At 37.4% G+C, this 19,144-nt stretch overlaps 1 protein-coding gene across 1 annotated transcript in view; it reads left to right on the top strand.

The window, feature by feature from the left end:
* Positions 1 to 19,144, top strand: part of LOC143470510 (fibrocystin-L-like) — a 43,298-nt gene that overhangs the window by 11,341 nt on the left and 12,813 nt on the right. The window contains exons 19-62 of the mRNA XM_076968684.1: positions 108 to 298; positions 471 to 654; positions 1,018 to 1,177; positions 1,458 to 1,622; positions 1,987 to 2,106; positions 2,383 to 2,616; positions 2,695 to 2,875; positions 2,957 to 3,189; positions 3,750 to 3,932; positions 4,221 to 4,378; positions 4,674 to 4,776; positions 4,891 to 5,007; positions 5,116 to 5,273; positions 5,522 to 5,670; positions 5,934 to 6,064; positions 6,310 to 6,474; positions 6,755 to 6,868; positions 7,102 to 7,320; positions 7,435 to 7,598; positions 7,898 to 7,988; positions 8,067 to 8,219; positions 8,403 to 8,586; positions 9,356 to 9,470; positions 9,654 to 9,791; positions 10,021 to 10,167; positions 10,327 to 10,518; positions 10,676 to 10,796; positions 11,140 to 11,232; positions 11,330 to 11,457; positions 11,768 to 11,910; positions 12,324 to 12,421; positions 12,514 to 12,672; positions 13,625 to 13,856; positions 13,976 to 14,222; positions 14,416 to 14,554; positions 14,850 to 15,016; positions 15,830 to 16,019; positions 16,218 to 16,371; positions 16,628 to 16,843; positions 17,166 to 17,289; positions 17,416 to 17,571; positions 17,756 to 17,858; positions 18,087 to 18,270; positions 18,802 to 18,974. Coding sequence (XP_076824799.1) covers positions 108 to 298; positions 471 to 654; positions 1,018 to 1,177; positions 1,458 to 1,622; positions 1,987 to 2,106; positions 2,383 to 2,616; positions 2,695 to 2,875; positions 2,957 to 3,189; positions 3,750 to 3,932; positions 4,221 to 4,378; positions 4,674 to 4,776; positions 4,891 to 5,007; positions 5,116 to 5,273; positions 5,522 to 5,670; positions 5,934 to 6,064; positions 6,310 to 6,474; positions 6,755 to 6,868; positions 7,102 to 7,320; positions 7,435 to 7,598; positions 7,898 to 7,988; positions 8,067 to 8,219; positions 8,403 to 8,586; positions 9,356 to 9,470; positions 9,654 to 9,791; positions 10,021 to 10,167; positions 10,327 to 10,518; positions 10,676 to 10,796; positions 11,140 to 11,232; positions 11,330 to 11,457; positions 11,768 to 11,910; positions 12,324 to 12,421; positions 12,514 to 12,672; positions 13,625 to 13,856; positions 13,976 to 14,222; positions 14,416 to 14,554; positions 14,850 to 15,016; positions 15,830 to 16,019; positions 16,218 to 16,371; positions 16,628 to 16,843; positions 17,166 to 17,289; positions 17,416 to 17,571; positions 17,756 to 17,858; positions 18,087 to 18,270; positions 18,802 to 18,974 — 6,976 coding nt within the window. The remainder of the gene's footprint in view (positions 1 to 107; positions 299 to 470; positions 655 to 1,017; positions 1,178 to 1,457; positions 1,623 to 1,986; positions 2,107 to 2,382; positions 2,617 to 2,694; positions 2,876 to 2,956; positions 3,190 to 3,749; positions 3,933 to 4,220; positions 4,379 to 4,673; positions 4,777 to 4,890; positions 5,008 to 5,115; positions 5,274 to 5,521; positions 5,671 to 5,933; positions 6,065 to 6,309; positions 6,475 to 6,754; positions 6,869 to 7,101; positions 7,321 to 7,434; positions 7,599 to 7,897; positions 7,989 to 8,066; positions 8,220 to 8,402; positions 8,587 to 9,355; positions 9,471 to 9,653; positions 9,792 to 10,020; positions 10,168 to 10,326; positions 10,519 to 10,675; positions 10,797 to 11,139; positions 11,233 to 11,329; positions 11,458 to 11,767; positions 11,911 to 12,323; positions 12,422 to 12,513; positions 12,673 to 13,624; positions 13,857 to 13,975; positions 14,223 to 14,415; positions 14,555 to 14,849; positions 15,017 to 15,829; positions 16,020 to 16,217; positions 16,372 to 16,627; positions 16,844 to 17,165; positions 17,290 to 17,415; positions 17,572 to 17,755; positions 17,859 to 18,086; positions 18,271 to 18,801; positions 18,975 to 19,144) is intronic.

Below are 19,144 nucleotides of genomic sequence, written 5' to 3' on the forward strand. Positions count from 1 at the left end.
GAAAATTGAGTCAACTATATTCGTAACTTATACATTAAAGTCAAAACTCAAAACATTGACCACAATCACCAATTTAGAATCAGGAAGTTTACTAAATTCTTGGACAGGTTCACGTGTTCCGAAACAATTCCGCCTCGCCACCGGTCACCGGGACCTTTGATCTATCCTTTGAGGACTCAAGCTACGGACAATTGTCCAGTCTGGACGGCGATATCACGAAGGAAGATTTGCAAACCCAACTTGAGACTCTGCCTAAAATCGACCACGTCGAAGTGAGCAAAAGTGACAATTGTTATGGGTAAGTGGAACCTCATAACCCATTTTTGTCAAATCAGAGATTTGACAAGATTATTGAATTGCGTGTTATAGAATACGTTGGTTAATCAGGATAAAGAAGTAACAAACAGGAAAACAAACCTCTTGGGAGATTGGCAAAGATCAATTTTCATGCATTTTCAATTATTTCAAAGGTCCGATTACAGAGTGATATTCACTTCGCCAAATGGGGATTACCCGCTTATGATCGCCAACGGGACGAATTTGGAGCCGAAGAAACACTCTGCCGCTGTAGAAGTGATTCTCAGCAAAGATGGAGGACTCTACATGAGTCCCATTCATGGAGATTTTGTTCGAACCGCTCATGAGAAACCTCAGGTGTTTAGATGGTTAGCAGTTATATAACATATTTATTGTTTATGGTCCATGGTAATTATAGAACTATGAGTGATTCGAAAACGTTCCTTAGCCTTTTTGTCATTTAACTAGTTTCTAGATCTTTCTGACTACCAAAGATCTCATGAATCTAAAACTTGAAAGCGTAAATTGAAATGAAATAGGTTAATCATCTAATACATTAATTATTATTTGCTGATTGATCGATTGAGATAATTGAGATTGATCGATAATAATAAGTTGTTTATGAGTCGTAGACTTATTTTTGTTTGATATATAAACTTCCAGTTTACCTCATCTCGTGATTAACTAATTTGAAGACCCAATAACCTCTGCCTCGTCCAGGTTCAAGTCTTCATCAACGACATTCCTTCTCACTGCTCCGGACACTTTGACGACGACTCCTCCACCTCATGCGACTTCGAATGGACGTCGGATGCAACTCCTGTCGTCACTTCCGTTTCTCCATCATCAGTATCCTCTGGAGACATCATAACCATTGAAGGTTTTAAATGGAATGAAGCTGAATCTTTTATTAATTCGTTTTTTGTATATGTTCTTATGTAGTTATGGATGTGTACCACTCAAGTATGTCACTGCAAGTACATTAAATAAATTTATTTTACATTTATTTCATTATACAGCAGTAAACATCACATACTTGTTATCATGATTTAGTTATTATTTTCATTTATACATTTTTATTAGCTTTTTTTTAAATGAAACAGTGCGAACGCAGCTCGTAAGACTTTATACATTAAATAAAAACAAATTAATTTTTTAAGGAAACGGATTTATTACATCTGAAGACACATCGAGTATTTCCAATATCACCATCCTCATCGGAGGCGTGGCGTGTGACGTAACATCCGCCAACGAGACGATCATCAAATGTCAACTAGGGAATTTCCCGTCTGGAAACCACACCATTGAAATAATCACAAGGAAAGGTGATTACGTTTGATATGAAAACAGCCTCGAGCTCTCATGCGACCGTATCAATAAGTTTCTTGTCTTCATAAAACCTTCTGTCTTAAAAATTAGTAAACTGGATGGAGTAAAATTCAGTTTCGGTTACACTGTGGTGGTTTCTACGTTTTTGTGCAAAACGTTTTCATCCATGTTGTCCTAATATTGCTATAGTTTTGACAAAACGCTTAGCTTAGCGCTTAAATATATACTCCTGATTTTGATATGATACAATGTTTATATGATATGATTTATGTATATATATAAAGAAGATATGTTAAAATATATAAGATAGGATAAAATATAATACCCAAATGTCAAGGTTTATTGCATATTTGCGGTTAGGTAAGGCTTCCATTTCACCCGGTGTCAGCTCTGCAATCAGCGTCACGGGTCAACTCTTCAGTATTTCGCCCACTAGCGGTAGCCAGGGTGGATGCAATGAAGTGACGATTACAGGATCAGGTAAAGCAAATATAAAGCCTTTTCGTTGTAGTTATTTGAATCCTAGAAAATGTTTACCGTGACAAAATGGATTGATTTTACGATTTTACGTGACAAGTGTTTAAGATCATCGACAGTTAGAAATCTAAAACCTTCCACTTGGAAAATCTGTACAATAAATTAACTTAACCTTATGATAAATAACAGTTACACTATAAACTGTAATAATAATAATAAAGTTATTTCCAAATCAATTTTCGGATTGTGGAGTTTATTGCGGTTGTAAATCTTTTGTAGGATTTGACTCAAGTTCATTGGTGAAAATCGGGGGAAAACCCTGTACCGTGATACCGTCAAGTGTCACCCACACGAGCATAACTTGCATCGCCCCCTCGGCGTCGGCTATCGGGCCAGTTACAATTGCAGTTACGACGGGAACTGCCACCCTCGAGGATGTTGACGCTTATACTTACGAGGCGCCATCTGCTACTATTGACAGACTTTCGCAAAATACGTTTTCTGTCAACGGAGGTATCCAGTTAGCTATCAACTGTAAAAATTTATTAATTTGTTTGCGTTTTCTCGTGAAACCGATTTGTCTTCCCTCAGGTACCGAGGTTTCAATAATCGGTTCTGGTTTCGGTATCACAACCGGGAAAGTTATAATCGGTGACGAAGCGGCGAACGTATTGTTGTGGAATAGCACAAGAATCGAAATCAGCACACCGTCGCTCGACGCTGGCTCGCATGAGCTTAAAGTTGTTGTGGACAGCGGTGAATGCGCGTCTGGGTATGTTATGCACGGCCAGAGGCTTACTATTTATCACTTCACTGACCAATACTGACCAACAACTAAATTTTCTATGTCCAGTCCACGAGCTGTGACCTACGAGTTCAGCATTTCGTCCATCGCCCCAGATAAAGGCTCTCTGGCGGGTGGAACCACTGTGACCTTGACTGGGTCCGGTTTTACAAATGATACGGCCGTACGGATAGGTGACGTCACGTGTGGTGATGTCAGTGTAGCATCAAGTAACTTATTAACTTGTGTCACAAATCCTTCCGGCAAGACTCACATCGTGACAAATACCGGGTCACATCCAAGTTAGTAATGATTTTATGTTCATAAACTGACTCAGTAAAACTGTTGGTTACAAGTTAGTTTGAAAACCATGCCGAATACAAGGTGGTCATTTGCTGCTTTTAATACTCTGGTTACATTTGATTTAGGCTGTCACTGTTTCACTGGAAAAAATCGTGCGTTCGAAGCCATTTTTCACAGTTTTTGTTAACCTATAACTTACATTTTATAACATAGTAACCTAAACCAAATCTAACTACAATAAAACCCTGAATCAACTTTTTGCATACCACCAATCTCCTAACCTAACCTAACCTCCTAACTTAACCACCAATCTTTAACAACTAGTCGAGTGACTTACATACGTTGAAATGGTCACTCTCTTATAGTCACTTCGTTATATTCATTGTCTGAATTACAAATTATGGGTCACACAACGTATAACATTTATTTCGTACAATGGAGTTTATTTATATTTAGTTTTGTTTGAACAAAGTTGTTGCAACTTTGCTCATTTTGTAAAAAAAAATCCTTGGAAAATCAATCCATACGGTGTGCTCGGTTATTCTTGATTTGCACGCAGCATTTGGAAAGGGATACGCATGGAACCCATCGACCGTGAAAATGGAAGTGGGAGACCTGTTGTCTGTTCATTGGTCCATATCGAGTCTCATCGATAACGCAGTTATAAGTCTTTATTCAACTGACTCACCAACGAACAACACATACGATGGCGAAGGATTTCAAGCCCCAGCATCTGGTGAAGGTAAATCGAAGAATTGAATTTTGAGTAAGATTTATGCTCTACATTTCGATGTTTATGTTAAGAAATGTTTTTTCTAACAGCGGCCAACCTATGTGCAAAAACAATTTGCTTTTACTGTAGAATGTGTAGATGCAAAATGTCGTTAAAGTCATTTATTCTAAATCTGCCACCTATAGAAAACCTAGTTCCTAACTGTAACAACAATCGAACATTAAGTCTAGCTAGTAGATGCTAACATTTTGCTACGACAAATTATAATACTTTCGGCTTTATACTTATCACCAACAGGCCAATACCAATATCGCTTCAACAAAGTGGGAAAGTTCCATTTTAGCAGCGGTTGTGTTGATGGCGTGGCTTGCCAAATCTTCATGCGCCTTACTGTAGAGGTTACTGACGCCACCATTAAAACTGAAAATATTGTTGCCATTTTAGGTGAACATACGGTAAGTCTTGGGGTAATTTCTTTGCAGTTGGTGATTCAGGTTTACAACTAAGTTATACCATTGCACTGCACGCCAAAATTCTATAATTTAAATTACGATTTTATAAATTTAATAGGAGATCAGAAGTTCTCGCGCTTTTGGCGTGGCAAGTAGTTATATTTGGTGACGTATTTGATGAACGTTAAGAATACTTCATTCACCATCCGTTTAATTACATAACTAAGCCAAGTGCTTTTGAGTAATGACTTCAGATTTAAACAAGTAGGTGCTGTTTCTAACCCGGAGGCGTATTTAGACAACCTGTGCCTGCGACTTCACCTTTGACACTGCTGAAACCCCGAAAGTTACCAACATTTCGCCCAACACCGGTACAACTGCGACGACAATCACCATTCAAGGTACTGGTCATGAATTAATAAAATACAGTCGGCTGTAACATTACCTGAAACCTTATTTGGGAGCTTAGGAAGCTTGAATGGAGGGAGAAACCAAAATTGCAATTCTGTTCGTAGGAACTGGGTTTTCAACTTCAACCACCGTAAAAATCGGTGGTAAAACGTGTGAAGTCACTAACACCACAGCCACTACAATCACCTGCCAGATGTTACCTTCAGAACAACTCGCCATAGGTATTTTCGCGATCATTAATTATGCCTTTAAGATTTGGAATTTCACTTTTTTAAGACGTTATTCATGTATATGATTTTTTTCTTTTATCCTTGTATTTTTCCTGCCAGGCATCTACCACCCAGTTGTTGTTAATGTGGACGGAAAGGGTGACGCCCTTCTTCAGATGCAGAGTCTGATAAAACGCTCATTTGCATTGACCCCACTAATAACCGGAGTCTCACCCAACATAGGCTCGCTGGCTGGCGGAACCAAAATTACAATTCAGGTTGGTTGCTTGGTTCAAAGAGTCACAAGATTTTCCTCGTAGCTCATTACGTTTTGAAAACTTTCTTATTTAAATAACAGTGCTGTATAAAAAAGTGATATATAGGCAAGTTTTGAGTTATTAACGATTAATTAGTTACATTTCCAATGATAATTTTTGATAACGTTGATGATGGTGAGCGTGTATTTGAAATATCATAGACCCCATAACCAGCATTCTGAATTTAACAATTTTTTTAATTAACCCAGGGTTCTGGATTCACCCACAAAAGCTTGATAGTTATTACAGAACAACATGTGCCTTGTGACGTAATTGAAGAAGAAAGCGCTTACACATCCCTTGTATGCATCACCCGAGCATCTACAGAGACAAGCGGAAACATTTCGGTTACAGTGGGGTGAGTTTTTGTTCATTTTATAAACTTTTCTTGTTGTACATTTTGCATTTTATGTCATTGCTTAATAAATTTTTGTCATATACTGTACTTAGGTATATTACTGCGACCGATACAATATTGTTTCGTTGTTTGTTTTTGATTTCTGATGTTTACTGTACTACTCTGTATGTCTTTATACGCTATCGGTTTTCATAGATTTTTTCAAAGTGCCGAAAATAACAAGCAAACAATGTTGCTTAAATATATTCTTACGCATATTTCAGCGTCTCATCTGCGCAATGTGCTGCTGGTGTCGACTGCTCATTCGAATTTGCTGACAGTGCAACTCCAGTTGTGACCGGTCGCTCTAGAAACGATGATTTCTCTGCTCTTTCGTTGAATTTTACCGGAAAAAGTGAATTATCTATGAATTATCTGTGTTTTATAATTTCAGATTTCGTTTCGGTTTCTAGTATTTGCCTGTTTTATATGTGGTCTGTGATTAGGCCTCATCATGGAGAAAACTCATCATTACCTAAAATATATTTCGGTTCTGAGCTCTGTGGTATTTTTACATTAATGCGATGAAAAAGGAGGTGTAATTATATTTAAAACTAAATTAAGCTGTAACTTGAACAAATTATATTTCCTAATATTAAGACTTCAGCGCGGACTCGTCTGCAGTCACCGTCACATTGTCTTCTGGAATGATTATGACGTCATGTACAATCACATCTGTGACGGACACACAAATTGAATGTGATCTCGAGTCGAGACTTCCTGTTGGCATAAATACGATATCTGTTTCCATATCGGGAGCAAAAGGTTAGATAAATTTTCCATTTTCAAACGAAAACATCGATGTGTTATTTTTTAAGCAAAGTTATAACATTGTGAAAACATGTTTGTGTATACCAGTCATAGACACCTTAAATAGACACCTCTATTTAAGGTGTCTATGATACCAGTAGAAAAATAGACATTGTGTCAGAATTTTAATAACTCATGTTACGATAAGTATATTAGCTTACGTTGGGTCGAATATATTAAACGAACCTAATTAATATTTTGTCATTACTGTAACAACTAATTTAAATCTGGAAAGGTTTGGCGAGATTTAACGACTCTAGTCACAAAAATATTGATAGTCCGCCAGACATCAACAACCCTGTACCTACCACTGGTAGCATCAATGGTGGAACTGCTTTGACTATCACAGGTAGGTGATACGCTTTAAGGTTCTTTTTTCTGGCTTTTTTCACTTAATGCTGATTTCTTATTTCAGTTTATAGGTATACACGTCTAGCTTACTACATACTAGAACCCGATCTTTGTCTGCTATAACCATTGTCATTATTACTTTTCGCTTACTATTGTTAGTATTATTACCTGTGTAGCCTATTATTAAGTTTGATTCTCAACCAGTTTTAAACTGATAGCTTTTTCTTGCAGGGAATGGTTTTGTTAAGGATGACGTCACCATTCGAGTGGGGGGAGTTACTTGCGTCATCACTGACGTTACTTTGAGTACAATTACATGTGTATCCGGAGCACGCGCAGCAGGAGCAGTTTCAGTACAAGTGACTTCCAATAGCGTGGCATACGAACCAGTTAACTACCAATATTCTGTCGAGGCGACACCATCGGTTACAAATATATCCCCCGACCAAGGTTTGTGGCTTTGGAAGTACATAAGCATAAGTTTAACCTTATAATTATTTTGAGTAAAATGCACTTCGCTTGGTTATATTGCGAAATGCCAGCATATTCTTCTTGGGGATTTAGGGGCCGGAGGCGACTCGATAACTTTGACTGGAACCCGATTGGGCAATGTTTCCGGTGGCGTCACAGTCACAATCGGTGGGTCCAAATGTGAAGTAATGTCAGTTAATGACACGTCACTGCGGTGCACGCTGGGAGATCGTGAGGGCGGAGTGACAAGCATTGAGGTAATAACGAACACTTAACTTGACAGTTGTGAACGCAGCTTGCCTTAGAAAACTCGTAAAAGTAAAACAAAAATATATACACATAAAAATAAAATAAGTAAAATAAATCTTATAAGTAATTATTATTATCGCTAAACTTTTTACTTAAAACGAATAAAGTTGAAAGTATCGTTGTGTCCGTATTATCTCTAACAACATAAGCTGTTTTAAAAATCGTTGCTATCTTTTTAAGAGTTTTATTGTGTAACACTGTTACTGCTGAAATATATCTGAACAACAAATATCTGAACCTTTCACAGGTCACGGTAGCAAACTTGGGCCTTGCAACGATTAGCGCGTCTGCTTCTTTCCGATATATTCTTGCTGTGGATAATTTCTCGCCTACAACAGGTAAAAGTGTCTTAAATTCTTAAAGGAGAGAACTGGACTGGAACTTGCAGTCACCACGTTTCTTTCATTTTTATTTAGGAAGTTACGGCGGCTCACAGTTGGTCACCATTGACGGTGCAGGCTTCTCCAACCACACCATCGTCCACATATGTGACCTACCATGCACTCTTGAAAGCAATAGCAGCACACAGGTCACTTGTCGTACATCTGCCAACCAGGATTATGTGCACAGTAAGAAACTTGGTTGTTTGAAATGTAGCGGCACTTACTGGATGTTAAAATGTGGAAATGAAGAAGATGTAGAAACTAACGGGCCTTTTAACTCTTTTCTGAACACTTAAAATTGTTTTTGCTGTTGTAGTTTTTTCTCAATGTTGTTTAAGCTTTTAGTTTCAATATTCGTCACTATATCAGGTTCTAATTCGACTACTTGCGAGGTCAAGGTCACCAACGAAGCTCAGATCGAAGACTTCGCCATCACAGCTGGAAGTAATTATACGTACAGTGGGGCTCAAACTCCGACCATTACTGGAGTCACTCCTGAGCGTGGTGGAACTGGAGGAGGAACGGAGATCACCATCACTGGAACAGGATTCACGTAAGTGATTAGAAAGGGTCCATTTTTTCTGGAAGATTTTATTGCTTTTATGGTTTGAAGAGTTTACCTCAGATTATGGGTTTTCAAATTTCTCTCCATTGTAGCAGTGTAAACGCCACATGTTTTTCCTCTCGCAACAAACTCATAGTTCTCAGTATGATCTGAATTCGCTGAACGAGCTAAAACCCTGTAGAAACAAAAACTGAGATGTGAACAAACAACTGTGATGATTTCATTATTCATGTTGATAATATTTCTATTCTTGGTGATTTACACAGCATTGCCATGTTATCCCTCATGCTGTGCGTATCAATTTTACATTATATCTAAAGGGAAATTATATAACATATTAAAAGTAAATAATTAATCTCACATAAACAGCAGCCATCAATATCAGCCAATAAACTAAATATACAGTATATTTTACTTTTTGATTTGGTTGGCTTTAAACGGATTTGGTGTTATTATTGATACAAAACTAGGTCTTAGTTTTTTTATGGTGTTTGCTTCCGGAAATTTTCCATCTATTCATAATACTGCTTAAGATCAAACAAACTACAAGCCAAGATTTTTATTTACATTTATGGATTGCATGTTGTTTTGGTAACGGCTAAGCTTAATTCAATCTAACCCTACAAATTACCGTCTAACCCAAAAGGTTACTTTATTAATTTAATCTTATTTCGTCTTACCGTATGTTTGACCTAATTCAAATGTTTATACGGGCTTATGCAGCTGATCTAACATCATTATTTTGTCTCCAATCTAGGCTGGGTACTCCTTTAAAGGTCTACATTGATGAAAGTGATTGCGTAATAAGCGATTCCAACGACACAAGCATTAGCTGCCGGACCTCATCTCATAAAGGATCTATCAAAACAAAAGTAACTTATCTGCGTAAATAACTTGAAAAAATAGTTATTTAAATATTGTACCTGTTGTATTTTACCCTGTATTGCCGACACAGTCATTATGGCTTCCTTACTTGGGTTAGAAATAAAAAGAAATGGTGCGTTCATTTTTAAACAGAAAATTGATTTTGTTGTCAAAAAATGGTTTTGTTTTAGGTCACCGTGCGAGTCGGAGACCTTGGTATTGCGACGGAAGATAGAGCAGATTTCTTCTACATTGATCGTTGGTCGTCTGTATTCACCTGGGGTGGTACAAGTTTACCTACAGATGAAGATTTTGTAATTATTCAAGCGGTGTGTAAATAACTCGAGTCATTGAATCATTGATTTATCACTATTTCCCGTATTATTTCTTCAGCCTTTACAGCCCGATGAAGAGCTACAAGTTTATGGGCTGACATAAGTATAGTTGTTTCAAGCATTCATATTTTGACTTAACTGTCGATTAAGTTCATAGCTTGTGAATACGTCATACAATTAACGAGGATCGTTAACCTCAAGAATTCTTCGACAATGTTTCCAGGGACAAACAGTCTTGCTTGACACGCACACCGCAGTTTTGAAAATGTTGCTCATCGACGGTGGAGAGTTGATCTTTGACGAAGCCGAAGACGCAAATGTATCGTTAAGAGCAGAAAATATCCTCATCGTTAACAATGGACGCCTTCAGGTATAGAACCATGCTCACAGTAGAGTTGCCACATTTTTGCGGTTGAAAAACACTTTTTCATGGTAATCGTCGTCGAGTGTTTTTTACTATTTATCACTGTACTTTTTAAATATGACGTCATTGATGTTTAATGTTAACTATAACCTTTACATCAATTAGGTTGGCACGGAAGCGGAACCTTACAAAGGCAAGGCCGAAATCGTTATGTACGGTCACTTGAGGTCACCAGAGCTACCGATTTACGGAGCAAAGACCTTGGGTTTACGAAACGGAACCTTGGACCTGCACGGACGGCATATCCCCAACCCTTGGAGTGTACTTGCCGCAACCGCCGATGTTGGAGCCACTCAGGTTATCTTCAGCTTTTAAATTTTGAATTGATTTATTATTAGGGGGTTCATTGTTATTATAACAAACTGATAATTAACTATTGGTTTAACTTATGATTTCACTTTTCTTGGTATTGCAACGTTTACATTAGCAATGAAAGAAATATTAATTTTATTAGATTAACCTTCAACTGCCGGCGATCAACTGGCAGGCTGGTGACGAAATAGTTATTGCGTCGACTGGAACACGTCATTCACAAAAGGAAAATGAAAAACGGAAAATTTCCACCATATCATCGGGTATAAAAGTATATTTTGTATAGTTCTGAAACATATTTAAAAGTACTACTTATTACTTAGTATATATTACTTAGTACTACTAACTTTCTTTTGATTGTCAGTATGGCGTTGTTATATTTACAAAGCTGTTTTCCGTTTATCTTTGAATAAATGGTAAAAAGTTGGCTAAAACCCATAAATGTTTCTTTTTCTTCTGCGTATTACAAGTCTAACTTGTGGGCGGGTATACCACTTGAGCTTAATTTGTAAGTAATTAAGCAAGTCTGATACTAGCAACATTAAGGAGCAACAAAGTGCAAGCTAACACTAACCGTGATACGTTAACGCACGTTCTGATTCAAAGATCTTCTCACCATAACGCTGGACTCTGCGCTTGAATACAAACATCTTGGTGTAACCGAAGTACTCGCCGATGGAACTACGGTGGAATTACGAGGTGCGATTTGAATACTTACGTCACAATAAGCATGAACGTGGCATGATGTAACTATGACGTTGTTAACTGTCTCTCTTTCCCAATATTCCCAACACAGCGGAGGTGGGCCTTTTATCGCGTAATGTCGTTTTCCGTGGCACCAACGACGTGGCGTGGCAAACCGAAACAGAACCTTGTGAGAAAGGTTTCCAGTCTGGACAATTCGCCACGCAGACGTGTTTTCAGGTAACAGAGCTTTTTCGTGCTTAACATTGATTTTTATTATATCAAACCTTAACCAGAAATAACTTAACTTTTATTGTTGATTTAAGTCAAGTTTGATGAAAATTTTTTGTTGCATTACTGTTCAAAGATATGCGATATCGACATTGCTGTTCACAAGCTAATTTTTAAGTTCTTTTTTTTTTTTTAAGATGTTTTTGGAAATGTTCCTTCAAATTTAGGTTTCAATTTGTATTATTCTATAGGATTTCAATGTAAATGCCAACAGTATTCGTAATTACATATTAATATAAGCCTAATCCTCTTTACTAAGGGAGGATTCGGTGAAGAAGCAGGATCAGATCAATTCGGAGGTTCTATCATGATCCATTCCAGCGAACCTAACTCTGATGAGGTTGAGGCGAGGATTGAAAATATTGAAGTGACTTACGCCGGGCAAGCCTTCCGCTTGGGAAGGTAGACGAAAGATTGTTATATTATTTTTATCACTATTTTATAGCTTTTTCAGCACTTTTACAAATTTCTTTTGTAATTTAGTTTTATTTCTGTCGTGAGTAGAACTAATCGTCTTTTCACCGATTGAAGAAATTTGTTGATTAAATAGTTTCATGATCCTGCAATGCTTTTCAATGCACACGACAAAACATTATATGGTTGCATTGTACTTTTGCGTTTTACTCAACTTACGAAGTTGTTGTTAATTTTAGCACTTGCCAATCATGAACTAATTACCAGTACTAAATATGAAGTAACCACCGACTATTGCGTAGATTACTAACTGCAAAGTATTAAGTAACGATTGATTGGTGTACAATTACTAATGCATAGTCAAAGATCATCCACAAAAAACCTTTGCCAACTGATTCCAGATACCCCATTCATTTCCATTTGATGGGCGACGTGAGTGGGATGTACGTAAAACGATGCGCCATCCACAACACATTCAACAGAGCAGTCACTATACATGGTTGGTCAATTTTATTGACGATATTCTGCAATTGCTAATTTACGGTGTCACCTTATATTTATGACGTAACTTATGTTTTTGTTATGGCATAGGAACTCATAACCTTTTAGTCGATTCCAATGTCGTTTATGACATCATGGGCGGCGCCATCTTTATCGAAGATGGAATCGAAACCGGAAACGTAATTCAACATAATCTGGCTGTGTTTGTACGTCAGAGCACGTCATTGCTCAGAGATGACATCACTCCGGGTGAAGCTTTATTACGTCATAGTTTTATAAACGTTTTTATCAAATCGTTGCCTTCAGCAAAATAGTTCATTTATGAAACAAGTTGACGTATTACTAACTTTTAAACTTTATTAGTACACCATAAGTACAGTTTAATAACTTATTGTATGCTTAACAAATTAACAAAAATTAACTTAATTTGAGCTTAGATAGAGCCGAAACATTTAGTAACCAAACTACTATATGATCGGTATAGAGCGAAAGCAGGAATATCCATAAACATGTCAGTTTTTGTTTTGTTTGTAAAGAGAATAATATTGTAAATATACCCGGTCTCGTTATATTGATTGTAGGCTATATGAGTTTGGTAACTGATTTTCGCAATAAAGCTGTTAGTTATATGCAGTCAGACCTCGTTCATTCGGAACACTTTGTTTCGTCATAAAATATCAATTTGGCGGGCTATCTGGATTACCGGAAAGCGAAAAATCAATCAATCTTGCAAATGCAGCACAGAGTTCAAAAAGCACTATGCACCTTACTCCAATTCAAAGTATGCGTAGGAGTTTATAGAGTGAAACTGCAACATTATTATGCGTAGATAATTCATCGACTATTGTTTTCATCAACTAACTGCTGTATCTAGGACAACCGTGAATCATTTTCGCTTCACTCTTAATAATCCAGTTTATCAGATTTTATTGCTATTTATTTAGCACATTTGTTCCAAAACTTTTGTGTCGGAGTTGAACAGCGGGTGTTTCCGGATTAAAGGGGTGAAATGCAAGGAAGAAATCCGTTGCCGGCAGTTTTTTGTCGGATAACGGGGATTCCGGTTGTTCGGGGTTTAGATTAACGAGATCTCACTTATACTCTCAGTTATACTAACTTTTCCTTTATGGAAGAAAATAAAAATAAAAATAAAACGAATAAACTATTGAAAATAAGTATATATCTTCTTTCCAATTTCTAGCTGCGTTTTTTGTTACAAACCCCAACAACACCCTGAGACATAACCACGCAGCAGGTGGCACCCACTTCGGCTTCTGGTACAGAATGCACGAGCACCCGGACGGACCCTCTTACACCCCAACCGTGTGTCAGCAGAAAGTAGAATTGGGTGAATTCAGAAACAACACAGTTCACTCGCAAGGCTGGTTCGGTCTTTGGATATTTGAGTCTTATTTTCCGATGAAGAGATCCAGGTAAAGGTGTACAAAGGAGTTGCTTGTGGACCCCTATTATATCAAATATACTGTGAATGCTGTAGATTTAAGGTATATTGTTATTTAATACTGGTATATAAAGGGTTCATATTTCACAGTTGTGGATCATCCGAACCATCTCCTGCAAAGTTCGATTCACTGACCACCTGGCACTGTGAAAAAGGGGCTGAATGGGTCAACTGTGGGGCAATTCAGTTCAATAATTTCGTGATGGTCAACAACGAGGACACCGGCATCGACATCAAACTCATCTCGGGCACAGCGTGGGGAGATGCAAAAATTACCAACCTCACTGTTGTGGGACATTCCCCTCAGTCGGATGCCACATCGACCAAAACGGGCATTGTGAGTATTTTTATTTGTTATGTCGCATTGGTCGCTTACTCCTGCTGTTTATTTTTATTTTATGTTGTGTTTGGTTACATATAAAAATTTTGGTATAAAAATCGAAGAGGACGATTGAGAGGAAAACTATCTTGAGGAAAATATTTAATGTTGAGTCAATCTCTTTGCTTGCACTTGCCTTCTTTTTTTTCAGGCTCTTCCGCTAGCTCCTGGACTTTTCGTCGATGGTGCCAAGTTCTTCAACTTTAGTGATGGAGGAGTAGCAGTGAGAGGTACCAACGGTGCAGGAGGATGCTCTTCTCAGTGCGGTGGATTTTACTCCTGGTTTGAACGTAAGTTAATTATTGTATAGTTTGTACCGTTAAGGATATTTTCCAATATAATCTAAGTAAAGACATATAAAATAAAGATTGTAAGAAGTATGTTGTTATTTGGTTACTTTCGTGGTCATGCGTATATTTTTGTTATCTTTTACAAAACAATAAGACCTTAAGGCCACAACTTAGCGTGTAATATAGCTGTTTGTGATTTTGGTCAAGGGTTCGTTACGAGTCAGTTAATAATGCATTCAAAAGTTGTAATTGTGTAACGTTGTAACAGTTGTAATAATTACAATGTTTTGATCAGGCATCAAATATGACTCAGTAGCAAGAAGGATACAGTGGAGATGGACACACGAGGGTGTTCTGCTTGATAAAGATGGTTCGTTGACTGCTGATCCATCTGGTGCACCTGGTTCAGCAAATACCACGATTGTCCCTTACTCAGGGCTTGTTGACAAAACTACCTGTCCTGTAAGTTGATGAAATTTTTAAGTTCTAAATTTGTAGCTTACCGTTTGGTCCGCATTTTTTGGTTGTTTATCCTTTTTATGGGATGATTTTTGTTCATAAATCCACTTCCAATGCAACGTTAATCATCAATCTGGAATTGATTTAACAATAATATTAATATTATGCAAAATAACATATTTATAACAATAGTAATAATACTGTATGTGTAACCAAACTTTTTCTCTACCAGGAACCTTCCCGCTTTACAGCTAGTCACTTAGCTCTTTTGCTTTATTAACATTTAATGGCATATATCTTACATAAAAACGACCATTTTTCCACCATCAAGGCAAAACGTAGACTCCCTTTTCCCTCGCACAGCCGTGCGCGACACCTCACCAAAAACAAATTCCACGTAATCAGAGAATCAACGTGGAACGCTGAATACTAATTAAGCGCTCGGTGTAGCGAGACGAGACGTCACTAGTGATCGAATAAAAACACGTGTACACTTAAACATGTAAAATATGGCAGAACGTGAGCATGCATAAAAATGACTAATGTGAACAACACTGAAATAAAACAAATATACATAACCAGACAAACATAAAAATGACACAACAAAAAGAACACGTCCGACTAAATCAACCAATAAAAAGGGGTTCAGAAAAACAGTGTACATTGTGATTGCTATAAAACGGGTGCCTAAAATAATCTCGTGACATATGTAGGCTACAAAATTTATACAACACATCTTTTAAAATCCTGTATGTAAACGCTAATCCAAGAGTTAAACAAAAGTAGTATAATCATGATCTTCTAAATCTCAATAAGATTGCATCAGGCGACGTATATTCAAGTGGCGCTGTACCATCTGCAATCTGTACCGGCGGAAAAAGATTTCATCGATTCGCGCTGAACAACCCAGTTCCGAGTTCACTTCGTGGTAAAGAAATGATCTTTGTCAATGGCCACGGAAATGCAACCAGCAACTATTTAAACAATCGGCTAACCCATCCATCAGGTTAGACATTTTAACTTAAAACTTGTCTACCCGTCCGTCCGTCTATCTCTCTCGTTTTGTCTGTTTTCTGTCTGTTCTCTGTCGGTTCTGGCTGTCTCTTTATATTGATTTATATGGACTTTTGCCGCTTTCATTAGTTATTATCAGTATTTACACTTTGTAATAAATCAAAGCAGACCGCACAACCTGCATTTAAAGGTTGGATGGCACTTCTACCGAGCAAGGAAGAGATCTTGATTTACTTCCGAGATGGAGAGCAATTCACCAACATCACTTACAATGCTAAGATCTACGACTTGATGGAAAACGATTACGTCATCGTTAAGCATAAGCTGACGCTGACTCCGGACGTGTAAGTGTTTTTAGGGAATTACTTCTATTAAAAACAACTATGTTTTTTCAATTGCTTTTAAATGTCGAAACGTTTTTATTGTGGGGAGTTCCTCTGCCTTAAAGAAAAAGATTTTTCATGATCTTCTCATTTGTCGTTTCTTTAGTTTTCTATTTTGCTTTTGTCGAAATGCGTCATTGCTGTGGTAGATTGTGTCATCTAAACTGTAACGTAAATAAAACAAGCGTAAGTCTATTTAAAAGAATCCTTTTCTTAGAATTCAAATCAACGGACAAGGAAACACACCAGTTGGCAATACGTCAGAATTGACCGCCCTGAGCTCGAACTTGGACTGGCATTTCGACGAAATTACCAAAGAGCTGAGCATAATGGTTTCAGGAAGAACGGAAAGTCCATCAAGAAAGCGAAGAGCTACATTGGGCGTTGTTCAAGACGATTACAAACATATTTATTTGTCACCAAGGACCTACAGGTAGAGAAAAGAAATGTTTAATGTTTGCAGTTTGCTGTATAATGATTTGTCAGCTTTTGCATATGCGTAAAATCACAACGCTACAATTAGCGGGCTATTTTATCAAGATGTGGTATGATATGGACTGGCAAAATAACTCATAACACCAGGCGCCTAAACATAATGTACTTCCACTTATGTAGATTCTTTAAAATGACTTGCAAAGTAACTCACAGCTAGCTTATCACAACCATATCTAACAAAGTCACATAAACGATATCAGTTTAAGTATTTGAACGTTCGCACCAAGATAAGCTTTTAGATACGTTTTGTTTTACTTAAGATGCTATTATGAGGACTGTATTGTACCGGTTGGCGCCGCACAGATCCCGCCAAACAGAGAAAGACCGTCTGAAATTTATCGTATGTCCGACAGCACTAATCCTTGTATGGACTGGTCTTCTGACGTAGGTGTTATTGACCGATTTCGCTAACTTTTTGGTATAGAATTTTGAAAAATTAATCGATATATTATTTTAATGACAATTCTCAAAGCGTAAAGTTTAAGTTTAACTATGTATTATTTTTCTCAGAACCTCACCTTGACGGTAAAATACAAAACTAGCGAAGGTGCAACCTGCTGGGTGGTCGCAGATGTGTCTTCAATAACTCTTGATTCCTTAAAGGTTCAAGGTGTTCTTGAGTTTTTCCAAAACACCAATGTCTCTGCAGTAACTATTCTTGTTCTAGTAAGAACTATTTCATCTCATTTAGTTTAGAATGTCTTTTACATTATAAATGAGTATTTCTTATTGGTATGATATACTTATTGGAGTCATAATTTGTCCAGTAATTTCTATTCAAAAATTGCTAAAAAATTTTTGAGAGATATTTTTTTCAAAAAAAAAATTCAAAAAAAATTTTCTTCTTCAGGGTGGCAGAATAATTGCCGGCTTTACTGAGAAGGATCCTTTTACTGAAAACCTAATTATCGAATTGCGAGGAAACCACAACACGCCAAGAGTACCTTTGCCAGGTTTTCAGCTTTATTTATTACTAGATTTTTTATTTCGTTTATTTTTATTAAAATTCAACAATTAGGCCACAAAGTAGCACAAAAACAAGCCCTATTATAAGAAAAACAACAAAAGTCACCAGCAGCGTAGTGCACCTACTTTGGCCCTTGTCCTTTTTCTTCCAGTTACTCGCACTTCCCAACATTTTTCTCTTACTAAACCCTTTTCATCAATTTTTTTTGCAAAAGGTGTCAACCTGGGATCAAAAGCAATCGGTTGCTTCGGAGGATGCGACTTTCACGGGAAGAAGCGCTCGCCTTCCTGGACCCGTCTTGCTCTAACTGTTGCTGCAGGAACTAACCAAATCATTGTACAAGACGTGGTAGACTGGGTCGCTGGTGAAGAGATTGTTATTACAACAACTGGATACGAGTGAGTTGAAATTAAATTTTGTTCATTTGTACCGTACTTATTAGATAACGTTGATTAACTCATATGCAATGAACCTGGACCTAACGTTTAACAATGCTTTAAATTCAATCACGGCCAAGTTGTTGTGAACATCAAGACGTTCCCAAACATCTAAAACCGTTACTAACCTGCTTTTCTGCTTGATCCTGTTGTTAGACTGAGAACGAAAAATTAAAAATTAAAAAGTTCCTTCAATAGTTTCATTTCAGAAAAAGTTTACAATTTCCGTTCAAAAGGGACTGAACACACGTCATAGCTGCGGTTGTTGACAACCAACTAACAAATACCCTTCAGAATTCACTTGCTCAGAGATATAAGCTAACCTATGGTTGCTGGTCGCTAATTTACGACAATATAATGAAAGCTAATATATGAGTGCCTTGGCTTTATATCTCATGTTTTCGAGCTGTAGCCGTCATAATAAATTCACCAACATCACCGTTATATCGAAGTAACCACGTCAACTTACTTCTGTTTGTCACAAACTTGCAGTTCAAGAGAAACCGAGAAGCACGTGATAGCTGCAGTGGCCACTGACGGGGTAACAATAACTCTCGAGAACACACTCACCCACAGACATATGGGGGAAACCTACACGGTTGGACAACATAGCTACGACATGAGAGCTGAGGTCGGCTTGCTCAGTAGAAACATCAAAATCATAGGTTCGTTATCTTTTGTTTATTAATCACTGTTACTTTTTTGTTTATTTTTTTTGTTGCTTTTGGTATCTGCTGTGTTATTCTAATAACTGTAGTTTTTTATAACTTGCTATACCAGTATCAATATGAGTTTGTGGTTTTCATTTGGGGAAAAAGCAGAAAATTGTGTGACC

This window comes from Clavelina lepadiformis, chromosome 9 (assembly GCF_947623445.1).
Source record: "Clavelina lepadiformis chromosome 9, kaClaLepa1.1, whole genome shotgun sequence".
Taxonomy (NCBI): Eukaryota; Metazoa; Chordata; class Ascidiacea; order Aplousobranchia; family Clavelinidae; genus Clavelina; species Clavelina lepadiformis.